Here is a 27,726-nt window from a genome sequence, read left to right on the forward strand (position 1 = left end):
ACGGTAGAAGTCCATCCCTCTTAAAGTTGTCACAGTTGGGGGGGGGGAAAAACCACAGTCCCACCAGGAGGCTGTTCTGTAGGATGGTTGCCATTATCACAGAAATATTAGCATCTCTCTCTCCTTTTTCTTGAACTTGCCACGACAGTGGTTTTTCCAGGGGGACATTTTAATAATAATGGGTGCAGGAAGTATCCATGCAATTTAGAAGCCACTTTGAAGGTGTTTTTCTCCAGCAGAGGAAGGGAGAATTCTCTGGACCTTGGCATCTCTCAAGTCTAGGTTTTTCCACCGTGGAAAAGAGGTCAATGAATGAATTTGTATCCACAGAAGGTGAACAGAAAAACCCTCGTTTGTTTCTCTCGCCCATTAGAAGGATCTAATTGGCTCGAAGAGTCTCACCAGCGTCCAGGCATAACCCCATTCCCATGTGCTTGCAGGAACCGCTCGCCTTCCAAAACAATTGGCTAAAACTACAGATCTTTGACGCTTGAAATAAAACGGAAAATGACTTATCCATGGAGACAGGATGTTAAGGTGCACAGTGGAGGAAGATTGCCTTGGGCTACTGGCTTTTCTTAGTCAATCAATTCTTTTAACCATTCACATTAAAAGCTCTTTTCTGCTTCTGCAAAGGGAGGGCAAAACCCCGCTTTCGGTGCCATCCACGTGCGAGCAGCAAAGGGAATATTCTGGATAATTCTGGATAACCAGCCTCCGAGCAAGCAAGAAGGCCAAGCCAGCCACCCTTCCCCCCCCCATCGCTCAGCTTCCATCACATTAATTCAGGCCCGGGTGACTCAGAATGCCCCAAGCTTTGCTGAGAATCAGTGGCTTTATATATATATATATACTGAGAATCTCCTGGTCCTTCCTTCCTGACGATTCGGGAGCCAATGGAAGAGGGGATTTGATATCAAATCCCCTCTTCCATTGGCTCCCGAATCGTCAGGAAGGAAGGACCAGGAGATTCTCAGTCATCCAACTCAGGGGGGTCTCCATCCTTGGCAACTTTAAGCCTGGCGGACTTCAACTCCCAGAATTCCCCAGCCGGCAATCCCCCCCCCAAGGTCACGTGATCAAAATTCAGATGCTTGGCAACCGGCTCATATTTACGACGGTTGCAGTGTCCCCGTTTTGTGTCATTACGACAAGCAAAGTCAATGGGGAAGCCAGCTTCATTTAACAAGTGTGGTGCTAAATTAACACTTCAGTGGTTTGCTAAACGACTGTGTTCAAAGAAAGGCAGGAAATGTCATAAAAACGGGGCAAAGTTCCCTTAACAATGGTCTCACTTAGCAACCGAAATTTTGGCCATAGGTCGAGGACTACCCGTGTCAGAATCTGCAGAGAGGAGTTTGCAATTTTAGGCCTCCCCTCACCCCTCGGCCCCTCTTTCCAGGGTCCCCATGGGGGGCTCCCGCAACACTCACCCACCGGTGAAGATCTTCTCCACATATTGGCTGACGAACTCCCGGTTTTCAGCTGCTACTCCCCCCCGCGTGGACTCTGTGCTGTGGCTGGATGAGTAGGACTCCGAGGAAGAGCGTCGGTGGTTATTCCAGCTCGGGTGGCCGGGCGAGCCGGTCGTGTCGTTCTCACTGTCGGCCGACTCGGTGGCATCGCTCTCCTCGGCCACAGGGCCCCCCTCGCGGAGATCCAGCCCTGCGTGGCCGTTGGCGGTGGAGGGAGCGGTGGGGACCGACTCGGAGGTGTCCGTGGTAGACGGCTCAGAGTCAAAGTCGATGAGATTTCCCACGGGGACATCCACCACCTCCATGGTTCTTGCGAAGGGGCTGGAATGGAGCTAGAGAAGGTCTCAAACTTCCTTTTCAAGGGAAACTGGAGGCCGCCAGGAACAAGCCATGTTCTAGATCAAAGCTTCTCTTTGGCCAGCATACTTGAAGACTCCTGGGGGGGAAAAAATACACAGAGCAATTCATTGTGGTTATTTATTTATTTATTTATTTGACTTATATACCACTTCCTAGAGCTTTCAGCCCTCTCTAAGCGGTTTACAGATTTTTAGCAAATTGAATCAGCATATCGCCCCCACAGTCTGGGTCCTCATTTCACCCACCTCGGAAGGATGGAAGGCTGAGTCAACCTCGAGGCGGTGAGATTAGAACCGCTGAACTGCAGATAACAGTCAGCTGAAGTGGCCTGGGTCCTCATTTCACCCACCTCGGAAGGATGGAAGGCTGAGTCAACCCTGAGCCGGTGAGATTTGAACCGCTGAACTGCAGATAACAGTCAGCTGAAGTGGCCTGCAGTGCTGCACCTTAACCACTGCGCCACCTCGGCTCCTTAATCATTAAAATCCAAACTTGGGAACTTTAAAACTTATGGACTTCAACTCCCAGAATTCTCCAGCCAGCCCTGGGAGTTGAAGTCCACCAGTCTTAAAGTTGCCAAGTTTAAAACACCCCTGATTTAAACCCTATGGATATTTCTGGGTGGTCCTTGACCTGCAACCACAATTGAGCCCAAAACTTCTGCTGCTAAGCAAGACAGGTGTGTTTAGCCCCGCTTTACGACCTTTCCCACTTATTAAGTGAATCACTGCAGTTGTTAAGTCGGTAACAGTCGTCATTAAGCGAATCTGACTTCCCCAATGACTTTGCTTGTCAGAAGGTGGCAAAAGGGGAATCACGGGACTCTGCAACGGTTGTATGTCGAGGATTTCCTATGCAGAGGTTCTTTTTTTTTTTAAACAAAGGTTTTTTTTATTTTTTGTTTCATATTTTAACTTATTTTATAAACAAAGTGTGGTTCGGGTTTTCCCCCTCTTCACATCTTCCGCTATGCATAGTTCATTTTACACCAGATTTCCATTTCATGTTTCAGCCGCCTTATTTCCTTTCCATCTTTTCCAGCTTCACTTGAATTTCTTCTATGGTTTTCCCAGTTGCAATGTATGTAAAAGTTGGACCATAAGAAAGGCTGAATGCCAAAGAATTGAGGCCTTTAAACTATGGTGCTGGGGAAGACTATTGCGAGTCTCTTGAACTGCAAGGCGATCAAACTGGTCAGTCCTAGAGGAGATCAACCCTGAGTACCCTTTAGAAGACCAGATCCTGAAGATGAAAGTCAAATACTTTGGCCACCTAATGAGAAGGAAGGACTCACTGGAGAAGAGTCTCTAATGCTGGGAACGATTGAGGGCAAAAGAAGAAGAAGGGGATGGCAGAGAAGGAGGTGGCTGGATGGAGTCATTGAAGCAGTAGGCGTGAGCTTAAATGGACTCCAGAGGATGGTAGAGGACAGGAAGGCCTGGAGGAAAGATGTCCATGGGGTTGTGATGGGTCAGACATGACTTCCCAACTAACAACAACAAAGTCAGTGTATGAACGAGCTGGAGAAAAGGATATTTAGCATTTCTCTTAAGTATGAAAATATTTCCCCTTGTTGACAATATCATTATGTGCCTCTCCAAGTTAATCGGATTTAACGTATCGTTTCCATCTATTATTCTGTTTTACTATCAATAACACATATCCTCAAATTTAACTTTATATAGTACCCATCTCACTTAGTTAATTATCCAAAATTAATAGTATTAATCTATTTCCCCCACATCGTATGAGCTATGTACCATTGGCTGTATTTATTTCGTATTTCATTCTATTCCACTGGTAAATCCTTTTCCTTCTTTCCTACTTTCAACCGTTTTCTCTTAGTCTCTCAGGAACTCCTCTTATATTCGCTCCTCTCCACCCATTCGCCTAGCTTTTTCTTTTTCTTGTAATTTCTACATTTTTTCTTCTTGATTTTGTTTCTCCTTTTTAATTCTATGGTTTTGGTGCCTTTCCCCAGAACCTATGCAGAGGTTCTTAAGGGCAAGGCCAGCATTCGGAGCTGCTGGCAGCTGGAAACTTCCCCCGTTTTAAAAGCTTCCTTTCCAGTTCATATCCAACAACTTCCAAATCGGAATCCAGACACGTCGACGCCAATCGACCCTCCGTGGCAGCCGGAGGGAGAAGATCAAACGGAGCTTGAAATGAAGAGATGCTCCAGATGCTTTGGAGCTCCCTGGAAAAGCTCTTGGAGATGCTTCTTGGCTGCCTTGCTTGCTTCGACACCAGGGAAGCCTTCGGGAGCCATAAAAGCACGGGTGGAATCCTACCGGTTTGGGACGCTTCACCCCAACCGGTAGTAAAAAATGATTAGCAAAGTTTAAAAAAAAAAAGTTGCAACGATCAGCTGTGCTGCGCAATGGTAGAAACTGTTTTTTTAAAAAACTTTTTTTTTAGCATTTGGGATCCAGTTTTGCTCCCAGGAGGCTTCCCTGAGGCATGCTAGGCCGAAACTGAGTGGGGTGCTAAGGAAGGAAGGAAGGAAGGAAGGAAGGAAGGAAGGAAGGAAGGAAAAATGGAGGGAAGGGAAAAAGAAAGAAAAAGAGAAAGGAGGAAAGGAAGGAAGGAAGGAAGGAAGGAAAAAGGGAGGGAAGGAAAAAGAAAGAAAAAGAAAGGAAGGAAGGAAGGAAAAAGGGAGGGAAGGGAAAAAGAAAGAAAGAAAAAGAGAAAGAAGGAAAGGAAGGAAGAAAGAAAGAAAAAAGGGAGGCAAGGGAAAAAGAAAGGAAGGAAGGAAGGAAAAAGGGAGGGAAGGAAAAAAGAAAGAAAAAGAAAGGAAGGAAGGAAGGAAGGAAGGAAGGAAGGAAGGAAGGAAGGAAGGAAGGAGGCTTCCCTGAGGTATGCTAGGCCAAAACCGGGTGGGGTGCTAAGAAAGAAAGGAAGGAAGGAAGGGAAGGGAAAAAGAATGAAAAAGAAAGGAAGGAAGGAAGGAAGAAAGAAAAAGGGAGGGAAGGGAAAAAGAAAGAAAAAGAGAAAGAAAGAAGAGAAAGAAAGAAAAAAGAAAGAAAGGAAGGAAGGAAGGAAGGAAGGGAAAAGGGAGGGAAGGGAAAAAGAAAGAAAGAAAAAGAGAAAGGAAGGAAGGAAGAAAAAAGGGAGGCAAGGGAAAAAGAAAGAAAGGAAGGAAGGAAGGAAGGAAGGAAGGAAGGAAGGAAGGAAAGACTCTGCAACCATTTCAATATCATGCTCCAAAGAAGCCACACTGGGAAGGGGGCCTGGGCCAGAGCATGCTCTTTTGTAAGCCAACAGCTGTAATTTCAGCCACTCCACAACCCGTATTTAAAAGGCTGCTGGGCCCACCTCCTTTCTCACTGTGCCACTTTTAAAAACAGGCCGTTATCACACTTCAGCGAGGGGTGCAATTTGCCTGATTATGGTGTTAAAACCTGCGGGGCCCATCTGTGCCCTCCACCCGACAAAGAACAGCTGAGCGTCACGCAATCCAGGCAGTGCCAACCGACTGGCATGGGCCAACAGGGTGGGGGGGGGGGCACCCAGCAATTCTCTCCACAGCCAGCTGGCTCCAGGACTGATGTCCGCAAGGGAAGATTTCCCAAGAGAACCGGGGTGTCGAAAGGAAACTCAAGGCGGTGGCTGGAGCAGTGCTGCCAAAAATCTATTTTTATGTGCCGACAAGGGGGAAAAGGAGGCATAAATGAATACAGGCTCTTGACCAGTTCTATCTCCATTTGGGGTCCCTGACACACACACACCCCTTTGACATAAACACGTTTTTCGGAAAAGCAACAGAGCGAGGAGTCAACCGTAACACAGAAATAGAAATGGAGCCACCACCGCAAAGGTCTGTTTTTTGGTGGTTCTGCCCGATGTCCATCCTTAACATAGTGGCTTTGATTCCCACCACACACCTGACCCACCTACTTCCCAGGCCCCTTTTGTGTGTGACGTGAATCCATCCAGAAAGCACAACATGGAACCGGGACCCACCAGGGCCCCCCAAAACTTAAGATTTTGCCGTATCAGGATTGAACGGGGTACGCAAAGGCCTCCAAACGGCCCTAATCCCATCCTCTTCTTCGGAAGCAAACTTCCCTTTCTCTAGGATTGGATTCTCACTCATCCAAGCCATGGTTGCCCCAACGGTGCTTTTTACAAAAGGCCACCAGACTTTGTTTTTTTTGCCTGAAGGGGTTTCGCTTCCCACCCAAGAAGCTTCCTCAGTTCAGAAGGGTGGAAGAGGAAAGGATTTGTATTCTCGAATATTTCTATCCAAGGATTTATATTATGCCTTGCAGACAGCTGGTCACTTGCATTCTTCCCGGGAGCCCTTGAGGCCACTTGGAGGTTTATCTGTGCCCTCAGGGGCACCTGAATCAGAGTGCAACTTTCCTGGCCCTGCTGAAAAGACTTGTGCTTTGCACAGGAGATAGGAGTACATTTTTACTCGTGGATTTGCCACTGATCGCTCTTCCTCCATTCCCCCACCCCACCCCATTCTCTCGCTGGCACCAGCACCCACATCCAGTCTCCAGCTCTGCTTGGTGCTTCGGAGAGCTGAAAAGGAGCTGACTTCTCAAGTTGAAAGCATATATTATTTTCCCAGCTGGACTCTGCCCTCTCCGCAGCTCAGCCGCCCCACAATTCCTCCTCCTTTGCACCAGGCCCTCACCGTCAATAATTATCCCCTTTCAAGGAAGAGAAGGGTGATGCAGCACCAGCTGCTCGCGCCCGAATCAACCTGCTCTTTGCTCCTGACAGGAAGGAGGATGAGCTGTCCCAGACCCCCCATCCCCATTCCCCACCCCAGCCTGCAAAGCTGCACAGAGGAATTCAGTGGCTTTGGAAGGAGGAGAAACTAAGCATCTCACGAATGCAGCCCTCCCCAAGGAGATCTCCCCCCCCCCATACACACACACACACACACACACACACACATCCTGTGCCCCCTGGATTGGGAAATCTGGAAACGACATCCAGTTCGAACTGGGGATCGATCCCGCAATTCTGGAGTTTAAGTTCCAGAAAAAATGGGGTCTCACTAACGCAGCCAAAGTCAGCGTTCCCTTCTCGTTAAACTTGACAGGATTGTGCCCCCCCCCCGCAAAGGTGCAACAGAACAAGCATTTGCAAGGATAATAAATAAGGGAGGGCAGGTGGGAGGAGAGAAGGAGGGACAAGAGGAAGGCAGGCAGGCAGGCAGGCAGGCAGGCAGGAAGGAAGGAAGGAAGGAAGGAGAGAAAAGAGGAAGGAAGGAAGGAAGGAAGGAAGGAAGGAAGGAGAGAAAAGAGGAAGGAAGGAAGGAGAGAAAGAGGAAGAAGGAGGAAGGAAGGTGAGAAAAGAGGAAGGAAGGAAGGAAGGAAGGAAGGAAGGAAGGAAGGAAGGAAGGAAGGAAGGAAGGAGAGAAAAGAGGAATGAAGGAAGGAAGGAAGGAAGGAAAGAGGAAGAAGGAGGAAGGAAGGTGAGAAAAGAGGAAGGAAGGAAGGAGAGTAAGAGGAAGGAAAGAGGAAGGAAGGTGAGAAAAGAGGAAGGAAGGAAGGAGAAAAAGAGGAAGGAGGAAGGAAGGTGAGGAAAGAGGAAGGAAGGAAAGAAGGCAGGAAGGAAGGTGAGAAAAGAGGAAAGAAGGAAGGAAGAAGAGATGACAGAAGGAAGGAAAAAACTAAAAAGAAGCAGATTGACTGCCTTCAGTCCAAAGTTTAGAAAAATCCGACGTCTTCACAGAGGCATCCTCACTTTTTCATCTCTTGATGAAAGACATGCCCTCTTTCACTTCGTCCTTGACAAAGCCAGATTTCAAACCCATAAAAGACGCCAGCAGACAGAAGATGGCCAGAACAGTCAAGAAAAGTTACGCCTGCTCCGTTTAATCCCAGGTCCATAGTTAACGGCAACTCTCCCCACCACCCCCACCCCCGGCCCCCTAAAAAAAACACCCCAGCCCCTCAGATCACTGGCACGGAGCAAAGGCTCCAACCTCCCTCCACCAAACCCACCCAGTTTCCCCCTTGCCCTCCAAGGCTGTGCCACAAGGTCGAGGGACACCACCTCACCTGCTCCTGGGCTGCCTTGCGAATCTACACGAGGCTCCGGATGCAGCCAGGAGAAAAATTCACTCTGGCCCAGAGAAGCTCGGAGGGGGGAGGATTCCTACACAGCCTCCTGAGCAATTCAGCACTCATTCCCATTCGCCGCTTGGTGCGTGGTGCGCGGTGCGCGCCGCCAGCCTCCCATGCCTCGTTCCAAGGGAAATACACCGAAGCTCAGCCCCAAACCTCCTGGGCATCTTTGAGAGCCATCCATCCATGCCAAGGAAATCCCCAGGATGGAATAAACATGGTCAGTTCACACAGTTTTCTCAAGACCTGGGATTGTGGTCCCAAATGGATCCTTAGATACTTATTGACCACAATACACACACACACACACACACCGATTCTGAGAAGTGCTGAGGAGCTGCACCAAGGGACTCTTCCCTCGGTAAGGTAGGAGACATCCGCTCCACCTGAGATCCAGGTATGGTCCTCTGCTCCAACCCCCATACCCCTGGTGGCTGAGGATAGAACAGAGCTCAGGGTGAGGAGTGTAGGAGCTGGACTTACCCACAAGGTAAGGGGAGATCCGGAATCAGCCAGCTGGCTTGGGAACCTCTGTGTAGGAAGCAAGCAGGAAGGCAGCACAGCTGGAGAGAGAGGGGGGGAGGGAGAGAGAAAGAGTGTGTGTTAGGGAGAGAGAGAGAGAAACACACACACAGAGCGAGAAAGACACAAAGACACAGAGAGGGGGGGAGGGAGAGAATGGATGAAGACAGAGAAAGAGAGGAGGGAAGAGAGAGAGAGAGAGAGGGAAGAAAGAGAGAGAGAGAGAGAGAGAGAGAAAGTCTCCCGGTGCTCAACTTCACACTGGAGGAAGGAAGAAGTGCAGATGATGATCCAAGCACGTCTCCTCTCCCAGTTAACCTTCTGGAACCACGTCAGAGAAGGGATGGGGGGGAAATCTCCCTGTGACTCACGCTCAATGACATTTGAGAGAGAGAGAGAGAGAGAACCAGCCCACCAGAGGCAAAAGGAAAATCTTATCAGGATTTAGCAGCGTGGTTCCTTCTTCCGCGTGAAATGCCAAATTGGGGCAGAACGGGAAAGGCATCCACCACAACGGCTGACCTTGGATGGACCGCAGAGGGAAGGCCCGGTCCAAGATTTAACGAGCCCCAGGCGAAAACAAAAGGGTTTTAATCTCCAGCCCCCAAACTCTGAGCCTGGAGGGAGCTGCTGGCACGGGCGAAGCGAGGAGGCTCTGCGTCAAAAGTTGTGCAGTGAAAGACTCCCCTGGAAAAATTCCACGTTAACACGTCGGATGAGCATCTATCTTGGCTTGTTGAGACATCTCTGCAGGCAATGAGTTTGCGCTCCCAAAGATCACAAAAACCATACTCCCCTGCAAGGCTGGCGTGCTGTGCAGCGGCTCTGAAGCTTAAAGTTGAGTAGGAACCCTTTTGAGATGGGACTGAATACTATTTGCGTACACACACATTCACACACACACTCACAGGGAGTGCAGAGAAGAGCAACCAAGATACTAGGGGACTGGGGACTAAAGTGTATCACGAACGGTTGTGGGAACGGGGAATGCATAGTCTAATAAAGAGAAGAACTACGGATGGCGTGATAGACATCTTCCAATACTTGAGGGGCTGTCAAAGGGAAGAGGGGGTCCACCTGTTCTCCAAACCACCTGAGGGAAGGGCAGGAAGCCTAACAAAGGGAGATCCAACCCAGAATTAAGGAGAAATTTCTTGACAGTGAGAGCAAGGAATCGGTAGAGCGGTTTGGCTCCAGAAATTACGGGTGCTCAACCATTGGAGGTTTTGAAGAGGTTGGACTGCCATTAGTCCAGAATGGTGTAGGCCAGGCTCTGCTGCTTGGGAAGGAGGTTAGACTAGAAGACCTCCAGGTCCCCTCCAACTCCGTTATCCTGGAATCTTATTCCCAACAGAGACCATATACGCTCCCACCCCGGTCTCAAAGTGCATTCCTCAAAAGCACACAACATCGTTCGGCTCGAAACAAATTCCTTGCCTCTTGATCAGAAACTTAAGATTGTCGCGGAAAGACACATTTCCAAAGACCTGCGAGGGATAGGGGCACGCCGGGGCAGCTGGAAATCCATTTCGCTTCAGGCAGATTCGATTTTAGACAAAGCCGCAGCCTCCATGCACCCACTTTAGCCCTTGAAAACAAGCAGCGTTTTGTTCCCGGCACCTGAGCAACAGGAGCCAGGTGGACAGCTAGGTGTGGTCGCTGGCACAGCATGAAATGGCCACCTCTGCAGGAGGGTCTCTGTGCCGATGGCTGCCACCCCTTCACAGTGCAAGGACCCCCCAGCACTGAGGGGGGGTGTCTGTCGGGCCCCTCACCCCAGCATATTCTAGGAACAGACGAGATGCTTCCCGTTCTGTTGTGCATTTTGGTAGCTGCAGGCTGTGTGTTTCTCCCCTTCTCGATTCTTGATCAGAAACTCCTGGTAAATGCAAACCTTTCATGTCGGCTAACCGTTGCCTCGCTCCTTTTCTTGGCGGGGGAGGGGGAGCCCTTGACACCCCACCACCACCCCGATTCCTGGATGTTTGACAGCAACGCCTCCAAATCTGGGAAAATTTGCAAGCCGGGGTGTTATCTCCGCTGCTCCTTTCTCCAAAACACGGGGGAAATCTGGCTCCCATCACCCCCCATATGTAGTGTGCGATGATGATGTTTCTCTGTCAGTTCTCTGCATTCATCACTTTTGGGCTTCCTTTGGGAAATCAACCAGATAGCAGTGGTGGGAGGAAGACAGCGAAGGAAGCAACTGCCAGTTTTTCTCCCCCTGTTGCTCCACCAGCTTTCGAAGCCAGTAAAAATAATTACTTGCAATGAGGCAGGAAGTGAACAGCCAGCCAGTCGGGCTCTTAACTTCGTTTCAGCCGTGCCTGTTGAAAAGCGAACCCAGCTCTTATTCATCCTGTCTCGGACAGACCTGAATTTTGGGTTCCTTCCAGCTTGGGTAGCATGTTTTGCCTTCATTCAGAAGGCAGGGCCCAGGCCAGGAGCGAGCAGCAATGGCCCCCTTTACGACGTATGGACTTGAACTCCCAGAATTCTGCAATCCAGGGGACTTCTGGAGCATCTCAATCGATCAGAATCGAGCTGGAAGGGACCTTGGAGGCCTTCTAGACCAACCCCCTGCTCCAGCAGGAGACCTGTATCGTTTCAGACAAACGGCTGTCCAGTTCTCTTCTTGAAAACCTCCAGCATTGGAGCACCTGCAACGTCTGGAGGCCAGCTGTTTCACTGGTTAACAGATCTGTTAGGAAGTTTTTCCCCCCCCTTAATTCCAGGTTGCTTCGATCTTTGATTAGTTTCCATCCATTGTTTCCTTCTTCTCGACTGGCTCAGGAATCCTGGGAGTTGGAAGCCCGCAGGTCATAAAGGGCCTTGGTGTCTCGGATCGCGTGGGAAGGCAGAGATCCTATCCAAGGATCAGGAGACTGGTGGGACCAGGGCCCCAAGCGCTGGCGGTTTCTTCTTTGTGGGGTGCAGTCAAGGAGATGCCAAAGTAGCCTCTCTGCTGGCAGGAAGTCCCCAGTTCAATTCCAGCCAGTTCTAAGTTGAGGAGAGTCTTGAAGTCAACTGCGAGTCCCAACGTCCTTGGCCATCTGAACTGAGGTTCCTGGAAACTGCAAGCGTTTAACTTTCAGCTCTGGGCACTGCATTGTTAAACCACTCAAGCCAAGGGCAGAAAGTAGAAATGAAGTCGTGGGAAATAGAGGTCTCCAAACAAGACGGAGGGAAGCAGCCATGTTTAGCCTTGAGAAAAGATGAGCAGGGAGGGGGCTGGGGGGAGAAAACAGCTTCTGCTGGGATGTTAAAAATGACCCTCCCCAGCATACAAGAAGCTTAATAATACGAGAGGAGCTTATTCCAACGAGATTGGAAAAAATGGATTGATTATATACAAAGTAAACATGGGACTAAGAAACTCCAGATAGCTTATGCTTAACATCAGTAATAACTTAAACTGTTTAAAACTTGGGTAACAGTAAGAAGCTGAGTCCAATGTAGAGATATTTTAGACTGTGATTGTCAAAAAGTTATACCGTGTACGGGCTCTGGGAAGTCGGGGGGGGGGGGAAGGGAGGTGGGGATCTAGGGGGAGGGGGGAAATATAATAAGTGTTAAATTCTAAAGTACATGATTGCACCTGTACACTGTGGCTTTTTAATGTTAGTGTCAAAACAGAACAAACCGAATATATTGGAAGGTAATAGAAGTATACCGAAGGGAGGAGCTGAGTGAAAGAAGAAGTAGGGTGGAGAGGGGGAGAGAGAGGAGGAGGAGAAGGAAGGGAGGGAATGGATTAAGAGAGGGAGTGATAGGGTTAGGGTTAGATAGAGGGGGAGGGGAAGTAGGTGTAGAGGGGTATGTGAGAAGGAAGAATGAAAGTTGGAGGGGGTTGAAAGAGGGTGTACGGTGGGCCGAGGTGGTATATGGGGTTTGTATTGTAGGGGGCATTTTCTATATAAGCGAGGGCTGTGTCTATTACTCAATGTTATATGCCTCGGTTGCACAGTAAACATGTGATTGTATAGAATGAAAAATAAAATAAAAACTTGTTAGTCTAAAGAAGCTTAATAATACAAGGGCCAGGAAAGAACCCGTCATCCATGCAACCTGTCATTCCCACCCTAAAAAAACACATTATTACAGATCTGCAAGTTGACATCTATTGAATATTCCCTCTTCTGGCGCTTTAAAGGTTAACTTTTTCTTCCTTGATGACGCTGACCTTGCCCATTGCCAGTTTCTGAAGCTGGCGCTGAGTCACTTGTCCACCTTAGCTGAATCCCTTTTGACACCTGTCGCAAGACCGCCCCGCATTCCTGTGCTACCTAAGCTCCTTGGGCAGGCAGGTGTGAGCCGCAGAGCATCTGGCTTCTGTAGAAAGGCTCGATAAGCTGTCAAGCATTAAATATTTCTTCGCCAGCTCACCGGGGACTCTGGCAAGCTCCATTCAGGCATGACCATGTCACAGCTATGAAAAATGGACAATAGAATTGCTCCCCGGCCAGATGAGGAAGTACAGCAGGGGAGACTTGAAAGTGGTTTCGCTGAACTGCCCTGGGCTGAGTTTCGCCGTCCCAAGAACTTAAAAAAAAAAAAAAGGCTGTAAAATTGGGGGCAATCCATTGATGATTCACTGGCACAACTGGCTCGACTTATGACCGTAATTCCAGGCTCAATTACAGTCTTAAACCAAGGACTTCTCATACTACCAATCAAAGAAGATTGGACAAGTTTCCAAATTGCTCAATTGCTGCGCCAGAAAACATTTAGACTTGGTTTGGTTTGGTCTATTAGATTTATATGCCGCCCTTCTCCCAAGGAGCCGAGGTGGCGCAGTGGTTAAATGCAGCACTGCAGGCTACTTCAGCTGACTGCAGTTCTGCAGTTCGGCTGTTCAAATCTCACCGGCTCAAGGTTGACTCAGCCTTCCATCCTTCCGAGGTGGGTAAAATGAGGACCCGGATTGTTGTTGGGGGCGATATGCTGACTCTGTAAACCGCTTAGAGAGGGCTGAAAGCCCTATGAAGCGGTATATAAGTCTAACTGCTATTGCTATTGCTAAGGACTCAAGGCGGCGTACAGCATTAAAAGAAACACATAATACAAAAGTTTAAAAAAAATTTAAATAGAATATCCCAAACAAAGCCAATTAGAATTGACAATAACATTTTTTTAAAAAAAAAATCGAATTAAAATTAACAATGATCAATAGTTTGTTTTGTTTTGTTCAGGCCAGGCTGGCTTGCTGGAAAAGCCAACTTTTTAGGGCGCATCGGAAGGACCGGAGGTCGGGGATTATACGAAGCTCTCGGGGGGCTTCTCATTCCAGAGGGAAGGTGCTCCCACAGAGAAGGCTCTCCCCCTGGGGGTCGCTAGCCGACACTGTCTGGCCGACGGCACCCTGAGGAGGCCAACTCTGTGGGATCACACTGGACGGTGGGAGGTTACCGGTGGTGGCGCAGTGGTTAGGGTGCAGTACTGCAGGCCACTTCAGCTGACTGCTATCTGCAGTTCGGCGGTTCAAATCTCAGCGGCTCAAGGTTGACTCAGCCTTCCATCCTTCCGAGGTGGGTGAAATGAGGACCCGGATTGTTGTTGGGGGCAATATGCTGACTCTGTAAACCGCTTAGAGAGGGCTGAAGGCCCTATGAAGCGGCATATAAGTCTAACTGCTCTTGCTATTGCGGCTCTATTTTCTGGGGCACCCTACGCTTTCCTCCTCTCTTATGTCTGAGGATGCAGACGCTGAGAGCTTTCCAAAGAGCTTAATTCCAGCATCGCTGCCAGCTGGGGGGGAACTTTGCTTTAAAGAGATTTTCTTTTGACCTCTTCGCCACGGCCGGCCGGCCGAGAGGCTTCGGCACCCCCCGCTGTTCCAGAAAGGATGAGCAAGCAGGTTGCCAGGGGCGCTCACTAGCATCCCTGCCACTGGTGGAAAGGTTGGCCTGGTAACTGAATTACCCAATGGTTACACAACACACAATTGCAGCCCACCACTTTGTTTCCCCCCCCCTTTTTTTGTTGGGGAAGAGGCGCCTGGCGCAGGCTTGGAGAAAAACGAGGGCAGCGCACGCACGGGGTGCCCGTGGGCAGAGTTAAAAGACGGAACGAGCCACTGCACTGAAAGCAGCAGGACGGGCTCCTAGGTCCCCAGGTGTGTGTGTGTGTGTGTGTTGTCAGTTCCTTGCTCTGTGCAAAGCGTTTCACGGGGGAAAGCTAAGAAAAGCAGCTTGCGTGACGCTCTTCCTTCTTGCCGCGTCATTTGCCAAATTAAAAGGATCCGGCGGCTTCCATTAAGTGACATCCCCGTTGGCCTCGGCTTGAGGATAACACCCGACAGCCAGCGCTCCAGGCCATTCGCATTGCAAAGACCTCTTCGACTTCCCGATTGTAGAGCTTCGGAGAAGCCAATTCTAGCAAGGCGAGAGATCTCTGGCCGTTGTGTAACTTATTTTTAAAATAGCACAACCTTGCTTTTTGGTCACATGCACCCCAGCTTTGTGCTCTGGGCGGCTTCTGGTTTACATCAGGCCTTGCTAATCCATGACATGATTTCCTTCGGCTATTGGGAGGACATGCTGAAATTTGAGATGTTATCTAGTGGCGTTCAGTGCATCGAGCATTAAGAGAGAGTCCAGTTTTGCTTTGAAAGGGGTTCAATTCAAGTCACATGTGTCTGTTCCATGCATTTAATCCCCCTGGACAGAGGGCAACTCAAATAAACTGCAATTCTCCCACATCTCTTTCAGCTTTGAAAATTACCTAATTATGTTCGTTAATAAGAATGGGTTGTTTTTAGTTGTTCAATTAGTTCAGTGTTTCTCAACCTTGGCGACTTTAAGTCCTGTGGACTTCAACTCCCAGAATTCTGGGAGTTGAAGTCCACAGGACTTAAAGTCGTCAAGGTTGAGAAACAGTGGACTAAAAGCTGGCTGGGGGATTCTGGGAACTGAAGTCCACCCCTTTCCAAGCGGCTAAGAAACACTGGGCTAAGTTGAAATATCCTGGGAAATATTGAAAAGGCAGAATATTATATTTCCCTGGGTAAGAAATGGAGAGATGTGTTTTTAGGTAGGAAACAGCTGGCTGGGGAATTCTGGGAGTTGAAGTCCACAGGACTTAAAGTTGCCAAGATTGAGAAACACTGAATTAATTGAACAACTAATAACTAAATTAGTTAGAATTTAGTTGTTCAATTTCTACAGACTTACAACAGCTCATTGAGTGACCAAAGTTACGCCGCTGAAAAAATTGACATATAACCGCGTTTCACACTTATGGCCATTGCAGCAATCCCCATGGTGACGTATACAAAATTCCGACACTTGGCAACTGATTCATATTTGTGACGGTCACCGTGTCCCGGGGTCATGTGATCCCTTTTGCGACCTTCTGACAAGCAAACTCAACGGGGACACCAGCTTCACTTAACAACCAAGTTCCTAACTTATCAACCGCAGTGATTCACTTAACAACCCCGGCAAGAAATGTTGTAAAATGAGGCAAAAATCACTTAAGAAATGTCACACTCAGTTGTGGTGGTGGTTAGTAAATTTTGAACATGTGACTATGGGGAATGCTGCAACGGTTATGTGGGGTGGGGGGGGGGAAGTCACTTTTTTCAATGCTGTTGTAACTTCGAAGTGTCACTTCGTCACTAAAGGAACCGTTATAAGCTGAGGACTACCTGTATTAAACCTGCTCGTGTGAACACAGTTGAGAGGGCAAGGATAGCTACAAGAAGCTGAATTGATGGCCCTCCCTGAGATCACTTAGAAATGGTTTCATTCTGGGAAGATGTGAAATTCTTGCAAAAAATACCAGCATTTCCTTGTTGGGGAAAGACAGGGACTGAATTGCTTCACGCTTCCACCCACAACTCTAAGCTCCTCCGAGCAAAATCACACTTTGTGTCCTCACCTTTTTCTCAGCCGTGTTCAACCTGCAGTTGTGACTTTAGCCCACAGCGACAAACCTCAACCGATTCGGGTCCAAACTACACACCTTTTGCTGTACATGCCTTTCCGCTCTGGAAGCCAAAAAGTAAAAGCCAAGAATTCAGTTTGTTGACTTTCTTAAAATGCTGCACTGTGTATTTTACAACTTCCCTCTTTCTACAAATAGGTGGAGGTTAATAAAAAGTTGTTCTCCAGGAGAAATGAGCAAGGGGAGGAAAGCAATTGTCTCATTTGATCTCGGAGAAACTGACCGGATTTAATTATTGGGGGGGGACGGGGATGAACAACACACCCAGTCTTCCTCTTTAAACCATGTTGGTCAAATAAGGACAAGACGCTGACTTTCTGAAGACCAAAATGATCTCTTTGCAAGACCTCAGCCACAAGCCCAAGCGCTCAACGGCTGCGGATTTGGCCCAGGTATGATCTGAGTAACATGTGTGAAACTCACAGCTACAGGCGATTGTGAAAGCCTTTACGAGTTGAAGTCACAAGACCTGGGTTAGAAGTTAGATTCCGTCAACCAGAAAAGAATGGGTTTTATCTTATTCCCCCTGAAATATTGGGGGTGGGTGGGGTGGTTATTGGTCCTGAGCTTTGCTGATTTTTTTTTTCTCAAGGTAGGGCTGAAAACAGGACAGAGCTGCAAAGATTCACAGATAGGGGAAACAGCTGCACAAAAATGGCACAGCTGCATAATATATCCAAGAGCTGCTACAGATGTTAAAAGCAGGTCCGCAGAGAAAAGGAAGAATAGCCAAGAGCAGTGGTTCCCAAACTTGGCAACTTTAAGACTTGTGGACTTCAACTCCCAGAATTCTCCAGCCAGCTCTGGGAGTTGAAGTCCACAGGTCTTAAAGTTGCCAAGTTTGGGCACCACTGGCCTAGAGGGAAGTCTTCAGATGTGCCAACTGGCCCTGCAGTGTAGGACTTCTTCCAAATCAGGCCCGGAAAGAAATTCCAAGCAGCTGTTTGTCGCCTCCCCCAGCTGTTCAAGAGAGCCACAAATCCCTTCCTTGGCAGGCAGGAACCCGCTCAGCTAGCGGGCTTGCCAACAAAAATTCCTCCCAACTTTTAAAAGTTTGCATGCCGATGTATAAACCTTCCGCTTCCTCATTAAATCTCCTAGTGGTCCCTTTTCTAAGTCTTCGGAGCTTCTCAAGCACAGCCAAGGCTGGCTAAGTGCTGTCACCTAGCTGGATGCCCTGAAAAACGAATCCATTGAAAAAAATGCTCCTATAACCAGTGACGGCTAACCTTTTCCGCACCAAGTGCCGAAACTGGAGTGCGCACGCCAGAGCGCTGGAACCTGAAAGAGAGCAGCTTGGCTGGTGCGCGTGCGTGCCAGACCAGCTATCTGGCGCCCACGCACACGACAGAATCCAGAAGAGCAACTGGCGACGGCACGTGTGCCCAGAGATGGCTCTGTGTGCCAGCTCTGGCAAGTTGTATACAGTACCTCTGCCTTCTCCTGCCATTCTTACCAGAAATTAATTTCGCAATTCGCAATTTAATGAGTTTATATGCCGCCCAATCCCGGAAGACTCCGGGTGGCTTACAAATACGAAATAAAATAAAATAACACATAGGGGAAAGAACAAAAACAGTTTAAAAAACACAACATACATTTGGCTTAGCTGGGGGGTTGGACCTGATTTAAAAATCAGCAACCCCAGGCCTGAACAGCCAGGTTTTGGTGGCTTTACGGAAGGCCACGAGAGTGGGAAGGGTCCGGATCGCTGCTGGTAGCTCGTTCCACAGAGCCAGAGCAGCTACAGAAAAGGCTCTCCCAGAAGAAAGGAGGGAAGGAAGGAGGGAAGGAAGAAGAGAAGGAGAGAAGAAAGGAGGGAAGGAAGGAGGGAATGTAGGAGAGAAGGAAGGGGGGAAGGAAGGAGGAAAGGAAGGGGGAAAGAAAGGAGAGAAGGAGAAAAGAAAGGAGGGAAGGAAGGAAGGAAGGAAGGAGGGAAGGAGAGAAGGAGGGAAGGGGAAAGAGGGAGGGAAGGAAGGGGAGTAGGAGAGAAGAAACAAGGGAAGGAAAGAGGGAGGGAGGGAAGAAGTAGGACCGTTGTAAGATAAGATGGATCTATGGGATGTTAAAAAAAGCAATCTTCAAGTATATTGCCAACAGTAGGGAAAAATTGTTATAAATACATATTATTAATAACAGTTATGAGATCATATAATTGTGAATGTATATATAAAATTGATAAAATAAAATAAAAATTAAAAAAATCTGAATCCTTCAAAAAAAAAAAGTGGTTGCCAGCCGGCATTGTCCGGTTGACGGCACCCGGAGGAGGCCTAGCCTGTGGGTTCTTTTCGGACGTTGGGAGGAGGAGACGGTCTCTCAGATATCCAGGTCCAGTGCCATGCAGGGCTTTAAAGGTTATCACCAGCACTTTGTAGCGCGTCCGGAGACCGATAGGGAGCCAGTGCAGCTCGCGGAGGATAGGTGTAACACGGGTGTACCGAGGTACCGTGACCCGTCAAAACCGCGGTCCACAAAAGCGCGCTCGACGAAAGCGCGCATTTGACGTCATCACAGCGCGACGAAAAAGATCGAAAAATTGAAATAAAAATTAAATTACAGCAAGCCGATTCACATAAAAGTAAGGGTTAGGTTTAGGGTTAGGTTTAGGGTTAGATTTAGGGTTAGGTTTGGGGGGGGTTAGGGTAAGGTTTTCGCTTTATTTTTACATTTATCGATCACAGCGCGATGTTTTCGTCGCGCTGTGATGACGTCACGTACGCGCTTTCGTCGAGCGCGATTTTGTCGTCCGCCGTTTTGTGGTGGAACCCCCAGGTACACCCGATATCGCTCGCGCGGCTGCATTAGAAGACCCGAGGAAGCTTCTTGGATGAGAAGTGAGACCTTTTCAAGGGGGGATTTAAAAAAAGCAAGAAAGTCCTTTTGAAAAAGCACCATTTGGGGCAACCATGCCCTGGAGGATTGGGAAGCTCCACAGACCTTTGCCAGAAATAAAAACACTGCCCTGTTATGCACCAATCCAGACTGCCGGTGAGACCCTCAAGGGGGAAATGGAGAAGATTCACCCAGCTGAGCCAGCCCGTTCCCCCAGATCTGGGATCCCAAGCTCTGAATCCAGTCCATGCCATTCGCCCTGCTGCTTGTCTACAAGTTGCAAGAGACCGAGGTCGCCACCCCCAGGAAATGCTTCCCCCCCCCCCTCCACAGAGCCGAGGTGGCGCAGTGGTTAGAGTGCAGCACTGCAGGCTACTTCAGCTGAGTGCAGTTCGGCTGTTCAAATCCCACCAGGCTCAGGGTTGACTCAGCCTTCCATCCTTCCGAGGTGGGTAAAATGAGGACCCGGATTGTTGTTGGGGGCGATATGCTGACTCTGTAAACCGCTTAGAGAGGGCTGAAAGCCCTATGAAGCGGTATATAAGTCGAACTGCTATTGCTATTGCTATTGCTGGATCTCACCTGCTTGTCCAAAAGCCGAGCCAGCAAAGCAGGGTTGGTTGCAAAGGAGCCGCGAACTTTTCCTGGTCTTAAGCAGGAAGCCGCTGCCTCCCATCCGCTGCCCGGTTTGAAGCCTTTTTAAAGACAGCCAACACACACAAAAAAAGGAGGAGGGGGGGGACCTATTACAGCCCTCCCCGGATCTTGGCCAGGCGTCGCAGCGGGAAAGGGAAAGGCGGAGGGGAGAGGAGAGGACGCCAGCCCTGCAGGGAAAAGGGGGGCGCGGGACACCTGCCAGGAGGCTGCGCTGCATCCACACGACCTTGCCCGGGGCTCTCCAGCCTCCCGAGAGCGGCCGGAGCGCTCAGCCCATGCCCAGGAGCTGGAGAAGGGCTGGAAAGGAGAGCCGCACCGAGGGGGCGGGAGGCGCGGAAAGGCAGCCAAGCCGAGAGAGGAGGGGGGGGGGCTCTGTCTGCACGGACCCTCCTGGCCCGACCCGCTCCCCAATTCTCCCGCACCCCCAGGCCAAGCGCTCTGCACGTGCCCAGGGGCGCCCTGCCTGCCCGCCCGCCCGGCACACCGGCCCCACGCCGCCCCTACCTCGGCCGCCTCCTCCTCCTCCTCTTCCAGCTGCTGCCAGCGGAGCCAACAGGGCGCAGAGGCGGAGCCGCGGGCGGGGAGTGGGTGTGGGTGGGGAGGGGGCGTGTGTGTGTGTGGAAGCTCCGCAGCTGCCACGTGGGGCGGCCGGAGGAGGCGGAGGCGGGGAAGCCCGGGCGAGCCGGACGCGCAGCTGCGGCCAACATCTGGAGCGCGCGCGCGCGCGCGTGGCTGCAGCTCCCGCAGGGCGGGAGGGGGGGAGAAGCCCTGCTGGGAAGGAGCCTGGAAAAGCGGCTTCCGGGGGGCATCGTGGCCGGGGGGGGGCTTTCAGCCCTCTCTAAGCGGTTTACAGAGTCAGCATATCGCCCCCAACAACAATCCAGGTCCTCATTTCACCCACCTCGGAAGGATGGAAGGCTGAGTCAACCCTGAGCCGGTGAGATTTGAACCGCTGAACTAGCAATAGCAGTTAGACTTATATACCGCTTCATAGGGCTTTCAGCCCTCTCTAAGCGGTTTACAGAGTCAGCGTATCGCCCCCAACAACAATCCAGGTCCTCATTTTACCCACCTCGGAAGGATGGAAGGCTGAGTCAACCCTGAGCCGGTGAGATTTGAACAGCCGAACTGCTGAACTGCAGTCAGCTGAAGTGGCCTGCAGTGCTGCATTTAACCACTGCGCCACCTCGGCACATATTCACAGGGGACTTTTATATTCAAAGGTCCGAGAGTCCAGGAGGAAAAAAACCAGCCTAAAATGCGCCAAGGGACTTTTCAATCGCTGCTGGGAATGTGGGGAGAGAGGGAGGGAGGCTCGTCTTTCTCCTGCCTGCTGGTCTTCTTGTACCAGCATTTGGGGGTTCAAGCAACACAGGGGGGTGCAAAGAATTCCGGGCGTTGAAGTCCAGACCTCTTGAAAGGGGCCAAGGTTGAGAAAGGTCATGTTAGTGTTAAAGGAGCGGAAGTCCTGGGAACCCAAGTTGCAAATTCGCAATTCGTGTTTTTTTTTAATTATTATTATTGTTGCTGCTATCCTGGTCTGAAACTGGAAAAGCCAGTTGTAAAACCTGCAGCTCCTCCAGGGCAGCAGCTGGGAGAGAGGAAAACCACTGGGGAGCTCCTGAAAGGAGGCCAGCCCGGAAGCAACATTTCGGAAATGCATATGGAAGGGAGGGAAGGAGGAAGTGTGGGAAGTTATCATCCAGTCCTCTCCAAGAAAAATGAAATATCCTAGGAAATATTGAAAAGGCAGAATATTTCTCTGGATGTGAAAAGAAACATGTTTTAAAAGAAAGAATAGCTGCCTGTAGCTTCCTGCCCATCCCCACTTTGTCAATGGGCCATTAAGACGGCCAAGCTAGTCCACTTTACATAATAAAGACTTCACCAGCAGCTACAGCAGGAAAGCATGATAATATTGGCGCTTTACTCAACTGACCACATGGCATCTGAGAACTCATCTATACCTGGATTCAAAACACAGCCTAGAGAGTAGCCCCTGCATGGCCCCATGGGAGTCTGACAACCAATCAGAATACATTTCTGACACAGGAACAGGAAACGGAGAGGTGGGACTGAACTGGTTATAAAAAGCCTAGCAAGCCCCTCCCTCAGCCCTTCTCTTCTTCTCCGCCAACATTGAAGCATGTGATCACCTTTTCTGTTCAGGGCTCAAGCCATGTGGCCCTGTCCAACAATAAACCATCTTTCCAAGCAGCCTCCGTGTCTCCAGTGTCTTTTTCCCCACTTGGAGCTGAACCCAGAAGGACATTTCTTTCAACAGAAGGAAGGAAGGAATGCACCGAGGGAGATAAAAAGGAGGGGAGGAAGAAGGGAAGGGGGAGGGGAGGCGGGGGAAAGGAAGGGAGATAAAAGGAAGAGAAGGGGGAGGGGAGGAGGAAGGGAGGAAGAACTATTGGCATTCCTGTTTACCTCCTGCCAATCAAGCCCACCATTCCCTATCACATCCACAAGGTCAAGCTGCACCATACAGGGTGGGTCACAGATGCCCCCCTCGATTTGGGGAATCCCAGCAGGTCAGAGCTGGGGGGGGGGGGAAAGACGCCCCAACCAGCATTCCTGGCTAGCAGGAAATGCTAGTTGATTTGAGGACAGTTTCCTCGGTCCCAGTGAAGAGAAAACCACCCATGTTTAATGCATGTCCTTTTTGGGGGGGGGGGGGGAGGCGCACACCGAAAGTGGACCAGCAAGATTAAAAAATGCCCCTGCAGCCTGAAAACCAGCCTCATGCCCCCCCTCCCCGCTCTCTCCCCTATATAATGAACCCCTTCCTGTTAAAAATAAAACCCAGAAATGCAACCCCCCAATCAGACTCTTGATGGCAAGAGCAGCCTTCATTCTCCATGACAAAGCTTTTTTTTTTGCAGAATTGACAGAGCAGGGGGAGGGAAAGCATCGCCCCCCACCCCAATAAAGAAAGGCTAAAAGGCCTTCTTGAGCTGCATTTATGCCCTGTGCCTAGACGCAGAGGCACACCCTTCCAAGAGACAAGCACTCTGGAGCAATTTTCCAACGGGAGTTTTAAGAGACGGCTTTAAATTCCTGAAAATAAAAAAAAGGGCTGGCCGTAGTTATGCTTAAGCGACTTACTCGGCACAGCCAAGGGGCTCCGGAAAAAAATGGGGCTGGGGAAGACCCTGTTCGGCCTGCAATTGCCACACCGGGATTTGACAGGCCACTCAGAAGGGGGAAGAGCTTGAATTCCCACCGCCGGCCACAAGCCCTATAGTAGCATCAATTGTTAATGCTCACATCCTCCTGGCACTGGCCGGCCCCACGCAATGGCCGCACTAGGCATCCCTGGTGGAAAAAACGCCACCTGGGAATTTACACGGGGAAAATGAGAAGATTAAGATTTAATAGAGTGGTAGAGGGGGAGGGGAAGTAGGGTAGAGGGGAATGTTGGAGGGAAGATGGAAAGTTGGAGGGGGGCGAAAGAAAGGGTGTATGGAAGGTCGAAGAGGTGGTTCCACCACAAAACGGCGGAGGACAAAATCGCGCTCGACGAAACTGTGCATTTGACGTCATCACAGCGCGACGAAAACATCGCGCTGTGATCGAAAAATGTAAAAATAAAGCGAAAACCTTACCCTAACCCCCCCAAACCTAACCCTAAATCTAACCCTAAACCTAACCGTTAACGTAACGCTAAACCTAACGCTAACCCTTAACCTAACGCTAAACGTAACGCTAACGCTCTAAACCTAACCCTAACCCTAAACCTAACCCTTACCTTTATGTGAATCGGCTTGCTTTAATTTTAATTTTATTTCAATTTTTATTTTTTTTTGTCGCACTGTGATGACGTCAAATGCGCGCTTTCGTCGAGCGCGATTTTGTCCTCCGCGGTTTTGACGGGTCACGGAAGAGGTACATTGGGTTTCTATTTTGGGGGGGTATTGTTGACAAGAGGGCGGGCTGTGTTTATTGTTTAATGTTATAAGGCCCCGGTTATGCACAGTATATATGTGAGTGTACGAAAATGAAAATGGGAAAATAAAAACACATTTACAAATTTTAAAAAAAAAATTAGGATAAAACATAAAGAGAAAATTAAAAAAAATAGAAATAAAAACTAAAAAAAAAGTAAAAAAAATAACAAAAGAATAAAATAAAATAAAAAGAAGATTTAATGGATTTGTATGCTGCCCAATCCCGAAGGACTCCGGCGGCTTACATAAAAACAAGTTAAAAATATTAAAAAGGTTTAAAATACAAAGGCAACAGTTAAAAGAACACAACACGCACTCAATCTTAGTGGGGCTGGAACTCAAATCAAGGATCAACAGCCCCAGGCCTGCCGGAACAGCCAGGTCTTAATAGACTTCCGGAAGGGCGAGAGAGTGGGAAGGGTCCGGATCTCAGGGGGGAGATCGTTCCACGAAGGAAGTGGCTGCCCCCCCCTGGCTCATTCTGGGATGGAAGGCGAGGGGAAATCCCTCCCCCCCGACCCTTAAAATGGGAACTCTGCAGCTTCTGCTGGAAGGGAGCAAGAGAATTGTCCACTGCCAGTTCTCCTGGCGGTCAGTGTGGGCTCTGGAAGGGTGCACGCCGCACTTTCCTGCCTGACCAGTTTGTGGTGGCAGCGGTATGAACCGAAACAGAACCTGAAACCATGAGAAAAGCCGAGTTCCAGTTTTGGTCAAGCTGCAGGAACTGGCTCACCCCCTCCCACATCTGTCAGCCTGAGAAGGAAGCTGGAGAAATACCGGTGTCCTTTCCACCTGTTATCCGCCTCCTTCCCAAACAGCACCTGCAACACACTGCATTAGGAAAGACGCATGGACCCTCCCCAACCTAGACCAGCCCTCCGGGGTCCTCTATCCGAGGCAGACCCCCAGTTTCTTCTGCATTCTGGTAAAAACAATACGCCAAACCTCACCTTGTCCTCATTAGCCCTCTTCTCCGTTCCTCTCAGCTGCATCTCCAGCCCTGCGCCTGGCCCTTTTCCAGGGGCTCCTGGCTGGCTGAGCCCCCCTTGCCCCCTACCCCCCCCATCAGCCTTTGCTTGTGACTGGACTGAATTTATGGCCAGCCAGAAGATTTCTATTCTGCTTAGGACAAGAGATATTTATCTGTCAGGCAACTCCGGCTGTTAACGGATAGGAGCTGTTATCTGTTATCCTGCAGAGGAACCTTAATATTATAATCGAGTGTGTCTGTGTGTGTTTGTGTGTGTTTTTGCCTTAGCAGCCAGGGAGAGGAAAAGGGGGCAGGGGGGGATGAACAGGAAGATCTATGGGTCTGACGTTTGGGGATAATCCAGGACAGCTGGCGGAGAAGAATCCACATTAACCAAAATGCATTACTAGCAGGACGCCATGTCCTAACGAAGAAACCAGAGGGGAACAGGATGGAAAGGAAAGTCGTTAAAACAAGTGCTTTTTATCCTCGTAATGATTATGGGCTGGGCTACAACTCCCAAAATAGAAGTGGTGTGGGGAGGGGGGACACACTTTCTGCCAGTTAGATCTCACACTTGCAAGCTCTACCATTCAACTTAGCCCAGTGTTTCTTAGCCGCTTGGAAAGGGGTGGACTTCAATTCCCAGAATTCCCCAGCCAGCTTTTAGTCCACTGTTTCTCAACCTTGACGACTTTAAGTCCTGTGGACTTCAACTCCCAGAATCCCCCAGCCAGCTTTTAGTCCAGTTTCTCAACCTTGACGACTTTAAGTCCTGTGGACTTCAACTCCCAGAATCCCCCAGCCAGCTTTTAGTCCACTGTTTCTCAACCTTGACGACTTTAAGTCCTGTGGACTTCAACTCCCAGAATCCCCCAGCCAGCTTTTAGACCACTGTTTCTCAACCTTGACAACTTTAAGTCCTGTGGACTTAAAGTCGCCAAGGTTGAGAAACAGTTTTAGTCCATCCCTTTTTAAAGGCCTGAAAAACACCAAGTGAGAATCATGGCCAGGGTCTCTAACCTTCCTTAGCTTTAAGATGTGGCGGGTGGGGTTCCAGCTCTTAGAAACCTGAGAATCGAAGCTCACCCGCCTTACAATTCGCTGAGGTTCAGAAACCCTGGTTTAGAGTAGCTTTCGGGCAGACATCCTCAAACTACGGGGCAAAGTATCCTGCCCTCCTGTGAAGTGGTGGGATGAAAAAGCAGCTGCTTATAAAGAACTGCTTTAAAAGTCTTTCAAAGTCATTAAAACAGCCTTTCAGAGGTTTTTCACAGCCATGGGACCCGTTCAAAGGTTGTTGTAATATAATTCCTTGTGTAGGTGTGGGTCACCCATGGCCCAGTTCATACCAGGGCATGCAGAGCCACGCTGAACCACACAGGAGAAAACAAACTCCTAAAACTCCATAACATCCTGATAGTTCATAACATAACATCCTGAGATGTGCCCTACCAATGACGCCCAGGATTTGACCATATATAGCCAGAACTTCCCTGAGCAGTAGATTAGAAATTGTACTTTTACAGGCTGTTTTTAACCACATGCTATTGCTCCTCCTGCCTTTGTCCTATCTCAATAAAAGGGGCTACCAGACCCCCAATCTGGGTCGCTCCATCCCGAGAAAGGTCGTGTCCGTGTCTTTTCTCCACATTGGCCTCATGGACGAACCACGGGAACATTACAAAAGGTTAAAAAGAAGATGAATAAAAACTAAGAGATCTCCTTAATGTTTCTGAACAAAATATTAAGTAGACCTTAGTTTTTTTTTCATTCATATTGTTGGAAGTAGGGATTGGCGTTAACGCCAAGCAAAACTTGACAGATTCTTCTTCGTTTTAAGAATATGAATATTCTTAGCATTCTTCTTAATGCTAATAACGCCGCCCTGTGAAATGATGCCAAGCAAAGACAATCCTATTTATGGCTTACCTTTTAAGAAAAGCTTCCTGGGGCAGCCCGGTTTAATATTTTTTCTGAGTCTGAAGGTTATGAGCAAACTCCATTCTAGACCAGGGAGGTTTTTAAAGTCAGAACAACACATTCAGCAAAGAAGCCCAAAGCGATAGAGTCTTCTTGCTTGCTCTGGGGCGGGGAGAGGGAGGGACGGCCAAGTGGTGTTGGTGGCTGGTTTTGTATTCTCACAAGCCCTGCTTTGAGACTATTTCCGTGGTCTGCAGGAGGCTAAGGCAGGGGTGAAATTCAGCAGGTTCTGGAGAACCGGTAGCGGAAATTGTGAATAGTTTGAAGAACCGGCAAATGCCACCTCTGGCTGGCCCCCCGAGTGGGTAGGGAATGGGGATTTTGCAGTATCCTTCCCCTGCCATGCCCAAAGCCACGCCCACAGAACCGGTAGTAAAAAAAAAAGATTTTCATCACTGGGCTAGGTGTTGTAGCCCGGCAGGTGCCGTTGGAGCTGCCGCCATACTCTGACAGCGAGGGGTCTTATGAGTCGGCCCTGGAGGAGGTGGAGGACCCTGGACAGGGTGCCGACACCAAGCAGGGCGAGGAGAGACTGGTTGGCCACCAGGTGGCGATGGAGCCTTGGATCAGAGGGAGTGATCAGGAAAACACTTGTGAGTTGTTTCGGGATGCACGCCGTCGAAGGGCTACTCGGCGGCAGGAACAACTGCGTAATCATAGGAGATGATTACGCTCAGTTGATGCTTATTAAGATCCTCTCCTGATTATAAAAGAGACTGCTTGTGCCACGCAGTCTCTTTGTTTATGTGGCTTGCAGCCAACAAGAGTCTTGACTGATTAAAAGGAACCTTTTTATTTACGTGGATTTTGGCTTTCATTCCTGGACGGAGGAGGGGGGGCAGAACATCTAGGTGTGTGTGTGTGTGTGTGTGTTTGTGTTTGCACCAACCCGGGCCTTGAGGCGAAGGTGGGAAGGCAATGAAAACACAGGGATG

The 27,726-nt window shown here is 49.3% G+C and overlaps 1 protein-coding gene across 6 annotated transcripts in view; it reads right to left on the reverse strand.

Annotated features, from left to right (window-relative positions):
- The window catches only part of KIAA0513 (KIAA0513 ortholog), a 43,286-nt gene extending 18,410 nt beyond the window's left edge, over positions 1 to 24,876 (reverse strand). Inside the window, exons 1-4 of one of the 6 annotated variants that reach the window (XM_032231269.1) lie at positions 20,390 to 20,421; positions 19,811 to 19,923; positions 16,328 to 16,436; positions 1,434 to 1,911 (exon numbers count right to left, since the gene is read on the reverse strand). In XM_032231269.1, the coding sequence (XP_032087160.1) occupies positions 1,434 to 1,780 (347 nt within the window). In that variant the 5' untranslated portion in view covers positions 1,781 to 1,911; positions 16,328 to 16,436; positions 19,811 to 19,923; positions 20,390 to 20,421. The other 5 variants (XM_032231271.1, XM_032231270.1, XM_032231268.1 and 2 more) reach the window with 5 other exon arrangements.
- Positions 24,877 to 27,726: the final 2,850 nt, after the last annotated feature.

Source organism: Thamnophis elegans, chromosome 14 (assembly GCF_009769535.1).
Source record: "Thamnophis elegans isolate rThaEle1 chromosome 14, rThaEle1.pri, whole genome shotgun sequence".
Lineage (NCBI taxonomy): Eukaryota > Metazoa > Chordata > Lepidosauria > Squamata > Colubridae > Thamnophis > Thamnophis elegans.